Raw genomic sequence first — 19,854 nt, 5'->3', positions numbered from 1 at the left:
TTGGAGGTCATAGAAAATACTAGGGAAGGTGTTCCCTGTGGGAGCCTGGAATAGCCAAATAGGAAGGGACCAGATGGAAACTAGTGTCCTAAGACACGTTCAGAGAAGAGAGATGCACCACCCACCCAAGAGTGTAGGAAGGCTTCTTCTTCTTGGGAGGGAGGAGGCAGGAATATTGATCTCTATTAAACCATGCATGTGGTGTCTGAGACCACACTGAAGTTTACAGAATAACTAAGCACAGCATAGATACTGGATCAAATCTGGAGTACGCCAGTAATCATAAAATAACTCAGACCAAAAAAAAAAAAAAAAAAAGCCTCCCTAAGCAAGGCTGAAAGACCACAAGGTCAAGGCAAAAGCTGAGAGTGCTCTCTCCTCTGTCCTACCAGCTTGCCTGTTGGCATTTACTCTACAGGAAAATGCCTGTTGTGGCAAGTCAAAGGCTTGTAGCAGAGTTCCTCCTACAGGCAGTGGGGTCATTGCCTCCTTACCTTGTCCCTGCCCCAGTGCCAGTGCCAAGGTGGTGCCCAAGAACATCCAGAGGCAGAAGCAGGGGTAGGAGCCTTGGAGGCTCATACTGAGCAGCCTGTGGGAGGAGAGGTCAAAGCCCTTCACCATTTACAGAACCGTCTGCCCCCTCCCTGACCAGAAAGCTAGTTCTTCATGAATTCCCATGGACCAGCAGGATGTCCCTACAGACAAGTCTGATGCCCAGAGCCCTATGGCTTATGGAGATGTTGATGAAAACTGAGGATCAAAGACCAGCACCGAAGCCATGCTGAGGTGTCCCACTGAACAAAGGACCCTTAGGAGCACAACCTCATTATGTTCTTCCTGCTCCCTCTGCAGCGAGCTAGTTCTCCCCAAACAGGGTCCAGGCCAGCACATCTACCCATCCCCACAAAGACACAGTGGGGATCACCAGAGTAGCAAGACTTCGGAAGTCCCAGCAGCCCTACATGGTGTCTGGGATTGGTCTGGATAGATTCAAGGTTATCACACTGGGTGACTTGCCCTCGAGAAAAAGGGACATGTGAGACCAAATTCTGACTAGAACAGAAGCAGGCACAGTGGGGATGAAAAGTATCAGGGAACCTTTAAATCCTCTCAGAAGTTAGGGGATGCTTGAGAGGCCAATGGGGTGGAGTCCACCACCCAGGGGTGGTATTTTGGAGGAGGGAACATAGGCATGACCCAGTCTGGAACTTGTGAGCCTGAGGAGCCCAGATCCCCAACCCAGTGAACAAAGCACCTGCATTTCCTGTGCACTCAAGGTTACCCCTGTAGAGAAGCCAGCTCTCTGTGAACTGAGCCCAGACCAGTAGGAAGGCTGCAGGCCGATATACCCTACAACAGCAGTTAACCTATGAGGCGTGACTCCTTTGTGTGTGTTGGGGGAGGCATGGAATGACTCTTTCACAGGGATTAGCAAATATTATTGGAAAACAGATATTTACATTATGACTTATAATAGTAGCAAAATTATAGTTATGAAGTAGCAGCAAAAATAACTTGATGATTGAGGGTCACCGTAACATGAGGAACTTTTTAAAGGGCCACAGCATTAGGAAGATGGAGAAGCACCGCTCTCGAGTGCATGTATGCATCCATCCAGGGAATTTACACTAAGCTGTCAGTGCTATGGCTCACTGCCCCATCTGCCTATGAAGTGCCACAGAATGGCTCTGCCATTCTAAAGCCAGACCTCTCCCTACCTCATGGCCAGGGCGGTCACGGCTGATGAACATAAGCTTCCCTCTGCTGCCCACGAGCCCTTTTTGAATATCCTCAGTTCCAAGTGTCCTCTGAAGCCCTCACAGGACCCGGAGAAGATGCTCAGTTCTCCAGGCTGCATTTGGTCCCTTGTTGTGGGGGTCTTAGCACTTCTCCTAACCCTTCCCCTGTAGACTCTCTAGTAGCCCCCTCATGCTCCCAGCCCCAGGACCATAAGAGTCACTAACCTCCTGCTCCAAGGATAGTGCTCTTCACTTTCCAAAGCTTCTTGGTCTGGCTGTGACACGTCTGAAGCCTAGAGAAGGCTCCCTCCCTGATGTCACCACTAGGCCCGCCCTTAAATCTTTCCCCCTCCCTTCCATCTGCTGCTGCTTGGGGCTTGTTTATAAAAATGAGATGGTGGTCCCAGCACAAAGAACCCATTTCACACTGTACTGAGGATCCCACCAGGGGCAGAGACTGTAAGTCTGTCCCACAGAGGAGGTCCCAGAGGCTTCTTGAGAATAAAGGCCAGTGTGTGTAGTCCTGGGTGCTGAGCATTGGGAGCCTCTGACCACCCTATTTGGGGGAAGGACAATTTAGACTACGAATCACTAAGGGTTGGGGATGGTGTCTGTGACCTTGTTTGTCCTTGAACTAGGAGCAGGCCCATACCCACACTACTCACACCTTCCCGAGCCACTCCAGCCTGCACAGGTTTGGAAAGCTCTGCTCTCAGTGAAGCTCTCCTGATCCACCTAGAAATTTCCATGGTCTCACCCTGTACCTCTTGGTAAGGTGGCTCAGCAGATTAGGCCAGGGATAATATGGTCCATGACCTAGCCACTCTAGGGTTCCCATGGGTTCAGTGCAGCCTGAGTTTGGTTTTTGACTACACATGGGTTCCAACCCACAATGTGGGATCTAGGGTCACAGTCCCTACACGATCTGTCTCCCGTGATCAGATAAAGGTTGTCCTGGTAATCTTTGGGTACACACATCTGTGGCTGTTGCTCACAGGAACCTTGAAATACCTATATGCATTCATGCACAGCTCTGAGCTCCATTCTACACTGTGATCCTTGGATAGACCTCATGCTGCCTAGAAACGCTGTTAGCCCTTTTACCAGCCCATCAGTCCTGCTTCTCCTGTACAAAGCAATGGCATGTATACACCCACCCCCACGCTCTGAGATCCATGCCATGACCCCTGCAAAACTAAACCAGAATCGAGTGCCCCGGAGCCTGCTCACCTTCCTCCTGGACCACAGCCTGACAGTAGGGACTATTAACATGGGAGTAACAATACAAGTAGCAGATGTGATCACATGGAACAGACACTCAGAATACTGTCTTAATGGTTTCAAAGGAGCAGGGCTGACCCAAAGTTTCCCCTGGTCTGGCTGTCTGGGGCAGGAAGTCTGGAGCGAAACCTGACTCGAGAGACTGATATTCTTCCTTGGTGACCCAGAATCCCTTGATGCTAAAACCCACACTCCCAACAGCTGACTAGGGGCCCAGATCAATTTCAGCCAAACGAGGACGAACTCCACCTATGACACTTGGTGGGAGACAGAGCTTGCCTAATCCATGCAGGCTGGAGTGGCCAGGAAGGTAAGCAGTGTAGAGTATGCCAGCTGGGAGTAGTGTGGGCATGGGCCTGCTCCCAGTAAACCCTGCCACTGCTAAGTACAGGGGAAGCAGGACCAAGGGCTCCCAGGGCATTTCCAGGCAGCATGAAGTATCAGCACAACTCCTGGCCCTTAGACAGACACCTCTGCAGGCCACACACAAGAGGCTCCATACTTTCCCACAAGCCATCTCCAGCCAAAGCCACCACTTGCTCCAAGGACATGGGGTCCCTGGAGACCATTACCCAGGCCACTAACATGGCCCAGGAAAGGTTGTTCACCCAAGCCACAAGCAGAGAGCCAAAGATACTACTACCTTTTCCTTTCCCACTTTCCTAGCTACGTGCCTAACCACAGTCAGGGCTGGTCACCTAGGCTCAGATTTTCTAACTTAAGGTCTAACCAGGACCCCCTGAAGCCCAAGCAGTACCTGCCACATGTTTGCTTACAATACCCAAGGGAAGGGCTCTCTAGGGTTTATAGAATATAGTCTGGCAGATTCCTTACACACAGGCTCCAAGAAGCAGCCAAAGGCCCTACGTAGTACCGTGCCCTGGGCTTTACTCACCCTGTTCTTTGAGGGATTAGAGAAGTGGTATAGAGGACTCTGGACTATGTTAAAACAAGCCTCAAAACATGCAGTCTCTGTATTACTCAACACAGAACCACAAGAAACTGTATGTAGCTAGGGCCATTTGCCACTCCCAGATGACCTGAGGCGGGCAACTTCCTAGACCAGAACCAACAGACCCCATGCCCCTTATATCACCCTATGTCCACCAAATCAAGGACTCCTTCATTCTGGGGATGTGCCAGCTTCAGTGAGGGTCCTTCCTCCATGTTCAGACTCCTGACTTGGTGTGCTCAACAGCCCCATGGCTTCTCACCCCAAGTCTCTGACCTCTGATCTCATCTGCCTGTGGTTGCTCTATCTGGCACAAGACCTGGGTATCTCCTAGTCTTGTGAGATGTCCTGTTACCCGACTACCAAGGAGTTTCATGTCCACTTGAGGACAAAACCCGGAAGAACTCCCCAAACCTAAGGCCTATCGGTTCTGCCGAGAACCATGAACCCAAATTGTGGGGCAAGCCCTGGAACCTTAGGGCCCAGACAGCTCAACACCAGAAAACAGGAGCAAACATGAGACACACAAACCACAGAACTTCACGTCATGCACTGCTGGTCAAACTGAGGGTTGGACAGGAGTGGGTTTAAGGAGACAGAGACCCCAGCTGGTCTCTCCAGCCACAGCACACAGCAGTCATGGGATCCTGGGAGGGAACGGCTGTCACATCAACCACTGATAGCACATGGGTCTCAACTGCAGTGCTCCACAAAGTCCACAGGGTGGGAAGTGGGGTCATCTGGAAGGACAGCTGCATGCTGAGGAAGAGATGACCAAGTGTGCTCTGAACAGCCTGAGCGGACTGGGAGACGGCCTGGCTGTCATAGACACAATACATGGCAAACACTAGCAGGTGCTCTGCCTGAGTGGAGGTTCCCCATTAAGATGCCTGACCCTGGCAATGGCAGTTGGCCCTTCAGCCCCTCCATGCTCAGGCTCCCTTGTACCAGGTGGGAGTGGCAGGGATGCTGAGAACACTCCCAGCCCCTTTACTCTCCTTTCTGAGCTGTCCAGGGTTGGCCGAGTTCAAATCAGGTGTCCAAGGAGGGCCAAAGCCCAGTCTGCTTTGCTTTGTGTGGCCATCTGTGGAGAGTTTGTCCCATTTAACTGAGGACTGGACAGGCTGATGCAGGAAAGGCAGAGGGTCACAAACTGAGTTTCACAGCACAGGACACAGGCTGTGGACTTAGGTGAGGGTGTTGGTGGCAGTGTGAGCTCCAGTATTGCTTTTGTCATTTCGTTTCCAGCTTTAAGGTTCCAGGCACTTTCTTCAAGAAGAAAGAACTAGCAGACCTTTCAAGTTTAAAAAGACATTTCAACGAAAACAGATGTCTGGCTTGGCTGACATTGCACAGGGCTGCAGTCCCAGGCTGTGCTAGGGCTGTAGAGACAGTGCCTGGGTCCCAAGAACCCAGAGTCCAGGAAGGCTGCTCAGAGGACCCAAGAGGCAAGTGGATGACATGTCCCCTGAGGTCTAAGAGAAAGCCACCCTACAGCAGGCAGGCAGCACCAACTCAAGTCCTGCCTGAGCCACTGTCTTCACACTGAGGTCAAATGAAGGAGGAATAAGGGTAAAGTGCAAACACAGCAGCCTCCGGCAGGGCCGGGTCAGGGTGCAGCAAGGCTCCTACCAGTTCTGGTTGTCCCAGCCCTCATCGACTGCAGATGGGGCTGCTTTCTTGGTGGCCTTTGCCCTGCCCTCCCCACTGGCTCCCTCCCAGCTTTCCCAGCCATCGCTATTGCTGTTCTTGTTGTTGGATGCAGAACCTGAGCCCCAAACATCCCAGCTGTCCGAGCTCCTCCTCCCCGTTGAGGCATCTGCACAGGTCCAGCTGTCACTGCTTGGGGACTTGGCCTTGGGGGGCTCAGTACTTCCGAAGGTCTCCCAGAAGCTCTGGTCTATGGCGCTGTTCTGAGAGTTGTCCCCGCTGCTGTTCTGGTAGCTGTGGCCCTCTAAGGGTCTATTACAGAGAGAGACAAAATCTCAATAGTTGTCACAGAAAGATACTTTGTGCTTCCTATATCCCTCAAGCTGCCCAATCTGCTCAAGTCTCAGAGGCTCTCTAGAACAAGACCCATTCACTGCTTTACAAGCTCAGCCTATATTTGACCAAGGTGTGGCTAATGCCTGTAACAACTCTATGCTTTCTTCCTGGCTAGGAAGAGGTTGCTGCCTTTCCAAGTGCTTCCTAGCCACCCTTGTAGACTCAGAGTACCCTAACAGGTGAGTGACCTTTTTCTTTGAGAGAGCTGACTTGGCTTGGCAAGGCTCCAACCTGGTGCTGAGTGTTGGGATTCTGTAAACCCCACCCCTCAGTTACCTGACAACAGCCAGGTAGGCTCCGCCCCAGTTACCTGACACTATAAAAGGGGCTGCTTGCTCCCTCCTCTCTCTCTTGCTTCTCTTGCTCCCTCCCCTTACCCCTTTTCACTTTCCCTCCCCACCCCATCTCCACATGCTCATGCCTTTACTCTTCTACTCCTCTATTCGTCTCTTCTCTATCTTTCTCTGCCTCTACTACCCTCTTAACTCCCCCATGACCTGAATAAACTATTCTGTACTATACTGTCGTGTGGCTGGTCCCTCAGGGGGAGGGATTCCCAGCATGGGCCCCCCCACATCTCCATGGGCCATATCCACTCCCCCTCACCCCCACTCTCTTTATCCTTTTCCTAACACTGAGACATGGAACTTTGGAAGGGACTGTCTCTCGATCCCTCATTCCCATCCATCACTAAAACTGGGAAAGATGATGCAGCCTTCTGTCCACGATCCGGGGGCACTGGTGGTGGGGGTGAGAGGGCAGTCACTGTGCCTCTAGTAAAGAACTGTGTACAGCACTGGGTAGAGAGGGTGATGGGCCAGGCCACCAGTTTTCTCTCAGGGGGCCCACGGGACCCAGGGCCTGGGGTGAGGACACGGATTACCTGTCTGAAGTGTCTTCGGCTTTCCCAGAAAAGAAAGTAGTGACATCACGCCAACCCTTACTGCCAACTCCCTGGACCTGGAAGTAGACATGAAACCAAGTTGGGGCCCCACTCTACACAGCACCTCAGGCTCTAAAACACCAACACAAATGGATTCTGCCCTGCTAAGACAAAACCTGGAGTGTCACATACAGACATGCATGCTTGTACATAGTAACACAGCAGCAGTGCTAAAGCAACAGTAGCTGACGGCTGCTTAGTTTGCTGTGAGCATCTCTCTGCCTTCTCTGCAGAAGCAGTTTCTGTGATGGCTGGGGCAATGCCACATACACAGCAAAAGGCATGGTCTTCCTGACGTCACAAGACACTTGGGACATGTCTTTACTACAATGTAGTAGAAGTCTTCAGGAGACATCCTCTAATGCCATTGTGTTGTGAAATGTGATGACCCCGCCCCATCCCACTAGGCCTGAGATCACAGGACCAGCAAAAGCTGACAATGGCACTTACCAAGGAACAGGCCAATGACAGCAAGACAGAAAAGAAACACAGGTTAGTGGCTGGCAAGTCCCCATCAACCAAGCTGTCTCCATATTCCTCAAGCCCTCAGAAATCAGAGGTCACTGCCTCAGCTGGCCTATGACCCCGGAGGGCTCCGTACCTGGAATATGGAGACTGGCTTTGGCTGTGCTGCAGTCAGCAGGGTAGCCCTACCTTGGATGCCAACTGAGAGACCCCACTGGACACATCATCAAAAATCCTTCCCTCTTTCACCTGTGCGGTTTAAAGGGCATCATTAGGAAGACTGAAAGTCCAGAGTGCACAAAGACCTGCTCCCCAAGTTCTACCAAGAGCCCATCTGGTTTCAGTTCCATCAACCCAAAAGACCCTGTGTCCTCTGGAGAAGCCAACTGCTGCCCACTCGTGCTGCGAGGAAGGTTGGGGACTACTGATGCACTTCTGCAGATAATCAGCACCAGGGCCTGTGGCCTGGTCCACCGAAGAAAGAAGGAAAGAGGTGCCCTTGGGATATCTTTGGGAACTGACCAGGAAGACTAAAAAAAGGAGCCCAAGGCTACGTGGACCAGAGAAAATTAGAGGCAAGATTTTGCTGATCCCCAACATACCCATTTCCCAGGTAAGTAAAGAGCCTCAGTGGGACACAAACGCACCCATACCTTCTCCTGTGCAGGCTTGAGAACATTCTCATTCAGGCTATGGCCCAACTCCGAAGCCTGTGGGAGGAGATGCTGTGTGAGCTCTGCATACAGCAGCATCGGCTGCTGGTCAGTAAGCACAGCAAGCAGAGCACAGCACAAGCTTTCAACAGAAAGGGAGGTGGTGGATTTGGATCTGCGTGGGAAGCAGCGTCACAGAAGCGACCAGAATGGAGGAGTCGATATGAAAGGAGCTCCCTCACAATGCTGGAAGCAGCTCTGGCTCTTGTCCACAGTCAGAAGGATGGACAGATGGACAGAGGTCTAACTGCAGACAACTCTTCACCCATTTCCTGCAGTAGGCACTGATTCTTACATGGAGAAGAGTGTGTATGGGTGGCTGGATGGAGAGATGGAGGAAAGGCTGGGGAAGACAAAGAGCAGAAGGGGTACAGCCTCTCCTGGTTCCTCCATGTTAAGGGCCAAGAAGCTTTGAGCCAACCTAGAAATGTCACTTGCCCAGACCTTCACCTCAAGGCAAGTCCAAGTAAAAGGCTTGAAGGGAGATAATTCACCAGCATAGGAAGGCTCCTTTCCAACAGGGCATAATTCCAGCTGCTCTTTGGTTTGGGATACTTAAGCCATGAAATAAAAACTGAATTACAGTCTTTTTCTCCAGAGCTCACTGGGCCCAGATGACATTGCCCAGGAAACACCTGGGCTGTGGATCTTGGGGAAGATGAGCTTCCAGCACCAACAGGCCAAGAAGATGTGAGAGCAGCACACAGGTGACCCAAGCAGAAAGATACAGCCAGGAGCAACGCACATGCTCAACAGACACAGGGCAGCATGCACCAGCACGAACAGGGTTTTACCGGCTCTGACTGCTGCTTGTAACCCCAAAACTTGACCCAGTAGGCACGAAGGCAGTTACAGAGAAAGAGCAGGTGTGGGAGTTGCATTAGCAATGCCCAGAAGTGGCTGAGAACACACCCTCACCTTAGCCTTTTCTCTTTCTCTTTCTTTTCTAATAAAAAGGGTCTCATGGTGTAGTTCTTGAACCTGGGCTACTTTTATTACTGCAGCAGACCCCCACCAGTCTGGGTCCTGGCATCATTATCTCCCTGTTCCAACTCATCACAGCCCAGACTCCATGATAAGCCTGAGGAACCTGAACTCAGAAACTGAGGCAAAGCCAGGAAGATTTCTCCAAGGTGGGTGACTAGTGCTGAAGAGGCCTGGGAGGCAGAAATGTACAGGAATAGAGTGCTACAGGCCACAGGACCTAAAATCCTGCCGACCTCACCATGGAGACCAGAGCTCAAAGCCTGGCAACTATTATATTCAGCTTGGAAGAAAAGTAAACTGCCAAGCTGAAGACTGTGTAAGTGACGGCCACAGGAGCCAAGCTGCCAAGTGAAGATGTGGTGACACCTGTCCAGGTGAAGAGCCAAGGCTGAGAGCCATGGTCTAGACTACCCTTCCCATATGAGGCAGCTGTGGTACTGTGGCTTCATGTCTATCAGTGGCTACGGTAGACAGGGCTGAGGAAGCCCTGAAGTGAGCACACTATGAGGACAGAAGAGGACCTTCTTCAGGACTACAACCTTAGACCCTGAGCACCTAGCCCAGGGTGCTTCCAGACACTGCACATGATATGACTGAAGTTGCTGGGGTCTGCTTTTTGGTTTTGTTTTTTCTTCCTTTCTTTTTGGCTTTATAAGACAGGGTTTCTCTGTGTAGTCCTGGCTGTCCTGGAACTAGCTCTGTAGACCAAACTAGCCTTGAATTCAAGAGATCTGCCTACCTCTGCCTCTGGAGTGCTGGGATTAAAGGTGTGCACCATCACCACCTGGCAAGACTAAGAGAGTAAAAGCTTCTCCACTTTACCTTTTGACTTGCTTGAGATCCAAATTTTGTAGCCTAAAAGGAAAACAAAGCAGCACTTTGAAGTCAAATGTCTTGACCCTGACCATAGGCTTTGTCTCTATGGGGCCCAGGTGGAGTTAGTTCCAGAACTTCTGGCAAGCACCCAGGAAGTCAGCACCAACCTGACAGCAGGTCTAAGGGACCAGGTTGCTGTGGGAGGTCTGGCTTAACAGATACTGTAACAAGCCCACAAACTGGTGAGGCTAAGACACATTTGAGCCCAGCAGCCACTCCTGCCCCTACTGGTCCAATATATGAGCATCATAGTAGCTAACTTATGAAAAGGTAGGCCTGTCTAAAGATGCCCAAGCTGGAAGGTATCCAGATCTCCCCTAGCACCAGCCTTTCTAGAGATGAGGGAAAATACCTTGTCAGCAGCCGGTAACTGCTGCACAGTAAATGGGCAAAGAAGGTAGACACAAGGCTTCTAGCTTGTCTGGATGGCTATAGGCACTGTTTGTGTCCTCTGGACCAGTGGACCAACTTACCTCTACCCCTGTTCCTCTTTGTACCACGGCCACACAGCCCAACCCCAGGCCCCAAGTCTACACACCTGGTTTCTATCAGTGCTTGCTAGGTCGTTCAGTGCCAGAGCCAGAGCCAGACATGCTCCCTATAGAGCATGGTCTATCCCAACTAATGCGGTTGGTATTAAGGTGAGGGCAGGCACAGTTAAGGCAAGGCCTGTGATCAAGCAGTGAAAAAGTACAGTGGAGACAGAGTTTTGGAAAGGAGTAGAGAAGCCGAGAGGGTAGAAGTTAAGATGGAGAAGGAAGAAGATGATCCATCTCCATGTGGCTTTAAATAGCCACAGGTAGATATGACTACCTTATAAGGGACGATTATAGGACAACTTGTCTTATCTAGGTGGGCAGAATATATCATATCAATTGGATCTGAGTTTATTGTATGGACATTTTGTGGAGTGGGAATTTACTGATATAAATCTGACTGATGAGTTACAAGCCTCTAGAGTCTTGATTTTTACCGGGTTGCTGGGAATGTGAGCAAATTTCAAGGCAGAGAGCCAGCCGGGAGAGGGCGGCTAGCCTTGGGGTTGGAGAGACCACCAGGAACAGACAGTAGCTGCAGGTAGCGTGGCAATGGTGCCCTGGAACAGATCGACGTGCATTTTTTAATACTTACCACTACAAACTAGAATCCTCAAATTCTCCTCTCACTTTAAAGTAGGGTGAGCGAGAGGAACTAGACTATTTCAAGACGCAAAGGCTATTCACCCACGTGAAATCAAGTCAGCTCTGAAGCAGTTTGTCTGACACACACAAAAACCCAACACCTTCTGCTACAGTAAGGGTTCTTGGGGCACCCTGCAGTGGACAAGGCCCATGCTTGTCTGCCTCAAGGACCCCAGGACCCTTCTCCCAGAGCCGTAGGCCCGTAGTGGACAGCATGCATCCCACAGTTACTTACACCCTCCTTTGCTGCAGATGCAAACTTGCTTGCCCCAGTGGTAAAACTGCTCCAGCCCTGAGAAAACAGCAGGAAATGATGAGGCTTTTCTAGACCCTGTGAGTGCCAGTCTCCACACTTCAGCACAGCTCCACAGATGGCACCTCCAATACCTCCACAGTTCTTGTCATCAGTGAAAAGCAACCAAGTGCTACGTATCCACATTCCCCTTGCCAGCTGCAGCATACAACACAGTCCTTCCCAAGAGGAAGAACTCAAACAACAACCACAGCACAGGATGGCTACCAGGCCTCTTGGGCAGTCCTAAAAGGGAGTTGGCTGAGCTTGTGCCCACATCTTTCCTTCCTCCTTCCAAAGGAGCAGACCATGGTGGGCAGAGGTTACAGGGTTTCCTCTAGGTTCAGTTGTCTACTCACCAATACCCCCCAATGTAAATACATCCCATTTAAACCAAAGCTGGCCTGCTCCTCTGGCCCTCAGGATAGCACAGAGGAACCACTACACTTCAGGAGACATCTATATTCAGGGGCCTTCCTGAAAAAGGGTGATTAGCAAAAGACAGGGAATAAGATGCCAAATGATGAGGAGGGGCTTTAAATAAAACTCTACAGGGCCCTACGTGGAGCACTCCTTGGGAGGCAGAGGCAGATTGATCTCTGAGTTTGAGGACAGTCTGGTCTATAAAATGAGTTGCCACAAAGAAGAAGAAGAAAAAGAACTATATAACAGCAACAGACTTTATAATAAAATTCTGCTTTTCTGCCCTAAAGACAAGCCATGTGAAAGCAGGAGAGGAGTGACTGTGTCTGCCATGGTCGGACCACGGTGACGCTCCTCGGGGACAAAGAGGACAGCTTAAGCAAATCTTCGGTTTTTCAGATAGGTCCTCACTAGGTAACCCAGCCTGCCTTCAGCTCACTGCAATTTGTCTACTTACTTCAGCTTCCCCAGAGCCAGAGCCAGAGCCAGGGCTACAGGTACGCACTACAATACTCAACTTCAGTTTTAAAACAATCTTGAACCAGGCACAGTGGCTCATGCTTGAAACCCCAATAAGGAAGATGAAGCATCGAACTGCAAATCCGAGATCAGTCCGGTCTACACATGAGTTCACAGAGCCACAGACAAGAATGTCTCAAAAAACAAACAAAGAAAAAGGTAAAAAAAATTCATTCCTAACGGAATAAACATCCATGACACAAAGAAAAGGGCAATGTCAGTGTTCCATCTGTGCCCGTCCGTCTAGACTGCAGTGCGCATGTGCAGCAGCAAAGCAGCCGCTGGCATTCTTCCCCTTCACAGCATCTATCCCACTTACACACTTATGTGGAAGATCAGTATAAAAAGCCTTTCCTTGCTTTTATTAGGTTTGTCGTTGTCTTTGTTTTTAGAGACAGTTTCTCTGGGTAGCTAGCTGTCACAGAACTTGCTCTGTAGACCTGGTCAGTCTTGAACTTAGGAGATCCCCCTGCCTCCACCTCCCGAGTGCTGGGACTAATAATGGTGTGTCCCACAATCTCTTTCTCCTTTCCCTTTCAGCATTCAGCCCACTTAACAGCAACCCCTGCCAGTCCTCCAGGGTGTTTGCATTTATGATTACGACACAATACAACACCGAGACAAACAAAAGTAGCTTAAACATTAGTTTTCTTGGAAAAGCAAGCCTAGGTGGCCCCCACCCCAGGAGAATGCCAAAAACTTTGGGCAACCTCTGCTCAGGGCCTCACTTTCAGAGTCAGTCTACCCAACACAGGCTAGAAGGCTGGTTCAGCCTTCTGCTGGACTCAGGATGTACCATGGATATAAGAGGAAGACAGGCTCCACAGAAAACCTTTAGTTCTTTGAGGAAATCTACCTTGGTAAAATGGATGTGCATGTTTTATGGCCAGAATAAGTGGCTGAATACCTTTGGGATATGAACAAAGGGCCATTTTTTAAAAGAAGGTAAACAAGAAAAGGTCTTTAATCAGATCAAAAGCCCCCAACTACCCACACTGCCCATATCTAGGCATTGGACAACCAACCCCCTTGGCTATGTCTGCAGCAGCAGGCACTTTGCAGGTTCTAGGCCTTCTTACCGAGTAAAGGGATGACATGGCGCTGTTTAGAAAGTCGTCTTCCCTCTTCTGAGGTGGCACTGTGTTCCCAAACCCCACGTAGCGATTCTCCTGAGCACTGAAGATAGACACAGACATCAGCCAGAGCCACTCATCAACAGTGAGACCGTGGTCATTAGGAGATACCCCTCCCTCTCACAGGACGCCCTGCATTCTGGACAATGGGCACAGGAGCTGTTCAGATACTTTCTACCACATGTTATGAGGTTCCACAATAAGACCTGTAGCCCCGGGTAAGTGGGGTTACTGAAAACATCACGCATCATTTACAAGCTAGGTAGAGTCCAGCAAGAAAATGCATCATTTTTAATACTGAATTTCCTCCACATTCAAAACTTCCACTCAAACCTAGGCAATCTCGGGGCTTGCCACAGTGGACCCCAGATTACACATGCTGTGAAAACATACAGGAGTGAGCCCAGCTTACCCTAAAGAAAAGCCCCAACCCAGTGGAGTAAACTCCTGCAGGCAGGCCTGTCACAGATGCTCCCAACTGCCTTCTGCTATCTATGGCTTGAGAGGCCTTACCCCTGATAGGAACCCAGGTCATCATTCAGCCAATCTTCAAAAGCCTTGTCACCAGAGGCAGTTACATTCTGTGGCTGGCCAGAGGGTCTGAAGTAGAAGATTAAAGGTCAGTAACTTCAAAGCATCAAATTAACCACACAGTCTGTGAAAAGGACATTTTATATATCATATTTGGGGTAAAACAGGTACCAGCTGAAGTCCAGTGGCTCTCTGTATCAATCTAAGAGTGGACAGTAAACCCTGGTCCTGCCAGAAATGGCAGGCAAGGCTCAAAACTGGGAAATGCACTGGCGCTGTCATCAGTGGTGTGACCAACAGCGCAGACAAAAGTGACCACATAAGGCAAAAGCATAACCCACAACCCCACAGGCACTGTCCTCGGACAGGGTCGTGTGACACACCTACAGGAAGAGGAAGGGACCCTACTGCACAACAGGGCAAGATGCTACTTCTTATTTGGGGTACATTTTTACTTCTAGTTTATACAGTTTCAGAAATGTAAACAGCTACTTCTCTCTCCGACTTCTGGGACTAGCTCACAATTAGAGCTGTTTCTACAAGTGGAGGAACTGAGGTTTCTAAGGGGTTCCTAAGCTACCACTAACGTGAGGGTGAAGCTGAGGTCTGACCAGCAGGCCAGAGGAGCTACCGGTGAGCAGTGAACTGCAGTGTCTTGGGCTGAGGTGGGGTCCAGTTCTGTGCAGGCGATGACTCCAGAGACCATTCTTTACCTTCTGCCAAAGTAGCCACCTAACAAGATGAGACAGGACATGAAGAGATGTACCACCCACTCAACGCTATAAGCCAATACCACCAAGCCATGAACCAGGGCTCCCATGTCAATGAGAGTGTCAATGAACCGTGGCTCCAACTTCAAATGCACAAGGACTCATTCATCTGACCCCCTCAGAGGGTCTGCAGCTACTCCATCCTAAGGCACTATGGTCACTGTTCCTCTCCTCCTTGGATCAGAGCCTGCCACAGGGATAACAGGGTTCACTTGTCCTGGCCTGTTCTTGGACAGTGCATGGCCTCCATAGATGTTCAAAGTGAGAAGAGAAACCTGCCTCCCAAAGCCAATGAAACAACATCTGGCCACCAGCACGGTGTGCCATGTGCTCATCTGTGTGAAGCCAGCCAGGTTGGCCCTTACCTTATCCCTGAAGAGCGCTGCAGCTCTGCTGCTATACTTGTCCTGCAGTGACCAGCTAGGTTCATAGTCATCCTGTGCCTCCAGGAACTCTCGGAACTTGGCATTCCCACCCACTTTCATCTTCTCCAGCTCAATGTCCTTCCATTTGTCCATTGTAACAGAGCGCACAAAGCTAGAAACCAGAAGTCTGATCTGATGACCAAGCACGAGAGGACCCGACTAGTCTCCCAACCCAAGATCACATCCTGAGCTAGATACGGGTGCCTCCTGTATCAAGGCAAAGGCCAGAAGCAGCTTCATAGAGGCAAGCTGGACAACAGCTGGTAATCATGGCCAGTGAGTGGAGTGAGGACCACCTAACGGTGGAGAACATCCCCCTAATATCCTGTCAGACAGCAGCTTGGGCAGCAGACACACAGGATAGATGCAGGATGTGCTGGAGCCAAGTGGCAGCACACTGACCTGAGATGCACCCCAAGCCCACGGTGTCTCCCAGAGCATTCCAGGCAGATCCAGATGCCATAAGTCACGCTGACCCACTGAGGATTGAATGCACCACACTCAAAGCAAACCTGAAAAGGAGTGGGAAGCACACGCAACTCACCAGGCAGCTCAGAGTAGGATAAGGACCCTAAAGACCCAATAGATGTCCCAAAAGGATGCAGAAGAGGAGCGGGTCACATGTGCACAGACTAAAGGGTGAGTACCCATAAGCTTAATAAGGCTGCTCAAGTTGGTCAAAGGATGTGGATTCGGACAACACAGGTGGTGGCAGTAGCTGCCCAGAAACTGGCATGAAGATCAAGAACCTCTGATGAGAAACATATTCAGAAAGGAGACCAAACATCCTCAGCACAGCCTGAGCGGTGTTACAGAAATCCCACGCCCCAAGCCGCACTAGTGAGCACCAGGAACTACTAGCTGCTCCCCTAGGCCATGACCAGCCTCTCCAAGGAGGGACACACAGACACAGCTGCATGCGACACCAAGACACTCATCAGCCCAAAGGCTCATACTCACATTATTCTCGTCCTGTGCCCGGACTTCCTTAAGAACTTTTCTGGTTCTTGGGCTGGCCATGGTACTGCAAGGAGGAAAACAAACCCTGACGATGGGTTACTATGCAAGAAAGTGAACTAGCCGTGCAATAACATTGTGTAATGTTGACTTCCCTAAGATCTGCCAGACAGTGGTAGCCTTGCACAGTACAGGAGCCATTTACCAAAGAGGCTCTTCTCGGTGAGGAGGGACACCTTGGGGCACAACAAGCAGTTATATATTCAGGAATGACACAAAGTACAAGTTCAGCCACGATGTGCCACCAGGAAGAATAAGTGATAAAATACTCTGTCAAAGGAGTAGCCTTATAAAACTAATGAAGACTGGCTGCTCAGTCTGTTTCCCCTGAAAGAGCAGTGCCCCGATGGAAGAGGGTACTCTGCACTTAACTGCCTCAAACCAGCTCTCCAAGCTGGGGTAGGAAGTAGAAAGTCCTCAGGCTGCAGCAAGGGGAAAGGAAGTATCCCTGGCAATGGTGTTAAGAGTCTGTAAATCGGTCTCTATGAGGACATCGAGCAGGCAAAACTGAAATAATGCAGAAAAGGATATAATAAACGCAGATCACTTGCCGGGGCCACCGCTGAGGACAGCAATGTTGTTTCCTATCTCCATTTCCCAAAGCTGAGGTCATAGACATGTGTAGTCATGTCTGGCTTTTATGTAGGTACAAAGATTTAAACTCAGATCTTCGTGCATACACAGAAGTATCTCCCTAGACCCTAATCATTGCTCTATATCTGACAGTTTCAACGATGTTTGACTTTTACCTGGTGGTCCATTTAATTTAGGACTAAAAAAGTAAAATAATTCAGGACAGCCCAAAGGAAAGGACTGTGCCAACCACAGCTGGACATAAACTAATCCCAGTGGCATTGCACACATCAGCACTGAGGGAACTGGGTGCAGGACCTGGGCCTCGAGCCCACCAGTCAGGTATGGTCTTTCCAATGGGTCCATGCTGCGTCCTCTAATTCATGGGGTGACACACACACAAACAGATTAGTACTCGGTTTGACAGAAGCTGCAGGTTTTCCGTGTTAGCACCTCGCTACTTCACTTGCTGTTAGACTGAAGGTGGCCATTCTCTACTCATGAGGTAGGCAGAGCATTAATAGGAGGTTCACATAAAAGTCAAAACAAAACACCTCTGACCTATATCCTGTATTTCATTTTAAACCTAAGTCTGCAGAAATATGGCGTTCTGTAAAGGATCTTGACTCCCAGCCCACCAATCCTCCTACACCTTAAACTCTCTCTGTTTTAGCATGACTTCCCCATCGGTCTGATGTTAAGTATTTTTTTCTGTAGCTGTTTGAAAGTAAATCCTAGTTCATTCTACCTTCTTTTTACTGCATAGATCACGTGTTAGAATGGCATCCTACAACTGTGAACACACAAATGCAGATTTCTGCATGTAGGACTCTGGCACTGACGTGACTCATTCGGGCAGAAGTTAGCACCCGGGGCATACACTCAGCATACCCCCAGACAGCTCAGAGCATTTGGGGAGACTCCGCTAGAGCTGAGTTCCAAAGCTCTCTGGAGTCTTCGCTAGCTGCTATGTGAATGGCCGTAAGTAAGATCCATGGCATGTTTCCGTACTGGTCCCAGTGTCTGAAGCACCATGGCTGCCTGTCCTCAAAGGTGAGAAGTCAGCATCTCCTAAGGCTACTCTGGATCTCTGAGTGAAATCAAGTCTCAGCTACTGGACTAAATGTGCGAAGCAAGGTCATCTGGCTCCAGACAGCGTCTCTCCACATAGCTTTAGATGTCCTGAAACTCACTATGCAAAACAGGTTGGCCTTGAACTCACAGAGATCTGCCAGTCTCTGCCTCCCAAGTGCTGGGATTAAAGGTGGTGCCACCATGCCTAACTTGGTTTGGATTTAAGAAACTCTTCCTGTGTGGCAAACTTTTGGATACTGGAGAGAAATCAGTTATCTTAAGTGTTGCTTAATAACATGAAAACAAGAATCTCCTCAATTTCACCAGCCTAAATATGGCTCCAAAAAGGCCTCAGGAATTCTTTTTAAAACAAAACAAAGCAAAACTTTCTTGGGTGGTCTCACAAGTGCATGCCTAGAAGCCTAGAAGGTAGGTGCTTGCTATCTCCTTCCACCAAGTGAGTTCCAGGATCAAACTCCGGTAGTCTAGACTTTGTGGCAAGCACCCCTCCTGGTAATCCATCTCACCCACCTTTAAGAATTCTTAGGAGCCGAAATAAAAAACGACAAAATACTCTTCCTTTAAGCAGACCCACTAGTAAATAATGAAGCAAATAAAGATATTTTCAAACTTTACTAAGCTACATGTCACACTAGAGAACATCTGGTTCTTAAACTAGGACATGATGAACACCTGAGGTCAAAGGGGACACCTGGGAACACAGCTTAGCCCTAAGGCTACAGTATGGGTGACAACCATCCAGAGAACACAAAGAACCTGTAGCTATGTTATGCTTCCTCACTCTGAAGAACAGATGATATAATCCATCACCTTGTCCAGGACCATAGTTAGGGCTCCAATGCTATAAACATTAACACAGCAGAAAAAGAAACCCGAAACAGAGTATATTACGTCTGCCTTGTGAGTGCTTTAAGAGGGCAAACAGCATTAGTCTTCTATACCCATGTACAAGTGGAGAAAAAGTTTAGAAGCTTGGTCCTGTGAGGTCTGTTGTTGGGTTGTCTTGGTTTTCCTCCTTCAGCAGAGGACTCACTTCAAAAGCCAAGAAGGGAAAGATCAAACAAGCTAAGACTAGAAAGCCTGGCTTACCAGCACCTCTGGACAGAATCTTCTTTCGAAGTGAAGGGCAGAGGCCCTTTCCCGGCCAAACGGGCTGTGCAGAACCTGTCTGCGTCCAAGAGTGCTCAGGAACAGAGCGCTGAGGGACCACGTAGATCCACGCAACCGCTAGGCTGAAGGGCGGCAAGGCTTACAGGCCGGGGGCGGGGGGGTCTGGACGGCCGCACACTGGGATCCTGGAGTTTGGGGTCCGGAGAACAAGAACGTCACCGGTCGAAGGACTGGAGAACCCGGGGCATGGGAGGTAGGGGAAGCGGGAGGAACCGGGGACTCAGTCAGGGCTTGAAGACTGGGGTCTCGGACAGTCGCGGTATTGGGGGACCAGGGGCCTAGGAGCCGCAGAATCAAGGTAACAGGGGCAGGAACCGGGTAATCTGAGAACCGGAAAGGTAAGGAACCGAGGGTCCTCGGGTGTCCGGTGTCCTGGCCGCGAACTCACCTGCTGCCCCCAGGAGGTCAGGTCCGGCCGAGGTGCCAAGCTGGACTAGGCGCTCAGATCCCCCCCACCAGCCGCCAGCAGCTTCCGGCTACGTCGCGCTTTGCAAGGACTCATGGGAGGCCCACGAGGCGGTACTTCCGCCTCTGTGCGCGAGTCCGAGGCGCGGCTTCTTTTCCGGTCTGTCTACGCCTTCGGCTTCGCGCCAGGTTTGCAGGGGTGCCTCAGCGTGGGCGATGCGGCAGGGCAGCGCAGATGGATCCGGGCACCCGCGGATCTCAAGGATCCGGGCTGCGCTCGCTCTAGCCGGGATTCTGGGAAATCCACGGTCCCGATCA

At 50.2% G+C, this 19,854-nt stretch overlaps 2 protein-coding genes across 3 annotated transcripts in view; both read right to left on the bottom strand.

The window, feature by feature from the left end:
* Positions 1 to 1,858, bottom strand: part of COL20A1 (collagen type XX alpha 1 chain) — a gene marked incomplete at its 5' end in the record, with an annotated part of 30,965 nt that extends 29,107 nt beyond the window's left edge. The window contains 2 exons of the mRNA XM_080925590.1: positions 495 to 589; positions 1,719 to 1,858. Coding sequence (XP_080781716.1) covers positions 495 to 589; positions 1,719 to 1,858 — 235 coding nt within the window. The remainder of the gene's footprint in view (positions 1 to 494; positions 590 to 1,718) is intronic.
* A 2,653-nt stretch (positions 1,859 to 4,511) lies between these two features.
* Positions 4,512 to 19,618, bottom strand: ARFGAP1 (ARF GTPase activating protein 1). 2 transcript variants are annotated; one of them, XM_080925443.1, is made up of 14 exons: positions 19,520 to 19,618; positions 19,051 to 19,256; positions 16,237 to 16,300; positions 15,679 to 15,788; positions 15,217 to 15,388; positions 14,713 to 14,813; positions 14,064 to 14,150; positions 13,497 to 13,593; positions 11,419 to 11,475; positions 9,949 to 9,981; positions 8,080 to 8,136; positions 7,616 to 7,675; positions 6,902 to 6,978; positions 4,512 to 5,934 (listed from the first exon to the last, which is right to left on the bottom strand). In XM_080925443.1, the coding sequence occupies exons 3-14, from the start codon at positions 16,294 to 16,296 to the stop codon at positions 5,601 to 5,603; spliced, it is 1,245 nt and encodes a 414-aa protein (XP_080781569.1). In that variant the 5' UTR covers positions 16,297 to 16,300; positions 19,051 to 19,256; positions 19,520 to 19,618; the 3' UTR covers positions 4,512 to 5,600. The 2 variants fall into 2 exon arrangements, with proteins under 2 accessions (XP_080781569.1, XP_080781570.1); XM_080925444.1 differs by lacking the exon at positions 15,679 to 15,788.
* Positions 19,619 to 19,854: the final 236 nt, after the last annotated feature.

This window comes from Micromys minutus (assembly GCF_963924665.1).
Source record: "Micromys minutus genome assembly, chromosome: 11".
Taxonomy (NCBI): Eukaryota; Metazoa; Chordata; class Mammalia; order Rodentia; family Muridae; genus Micromys; species Micromys minutus.
The sequence above is the reverse complement of the archived record's forward strand: the minus strand, read 5'-3'. Positions and strand labels throughout refer to the sequence as shown.

Excerpts from the sequence above, each read along its gene's own strand:
- ARFGAP1 (XM_080925443.1), bottom strand. The coding sequence starts at position 16,296 with ATGGCCAGCCCAAGAACCAGAAAAGTTCTTAAGGAAGTCCGGGCACAG. Across the intron at positions 13,594-14,063 it reads GACCTGGGTTCCTATCAGGG|TGCTCAGGAGAATCGCTACG; the intron begins GTAAGGCCTCTC and ends GTCTATCTTCAG. Across the intron at positions 5,935-6,901 it reads GCCGAAGACACTTCAGACAG|ACCCTTAGAGGGCCACAGCT; the intron begins GTAATCCGTGTC and ends TCTCTGTAATAG.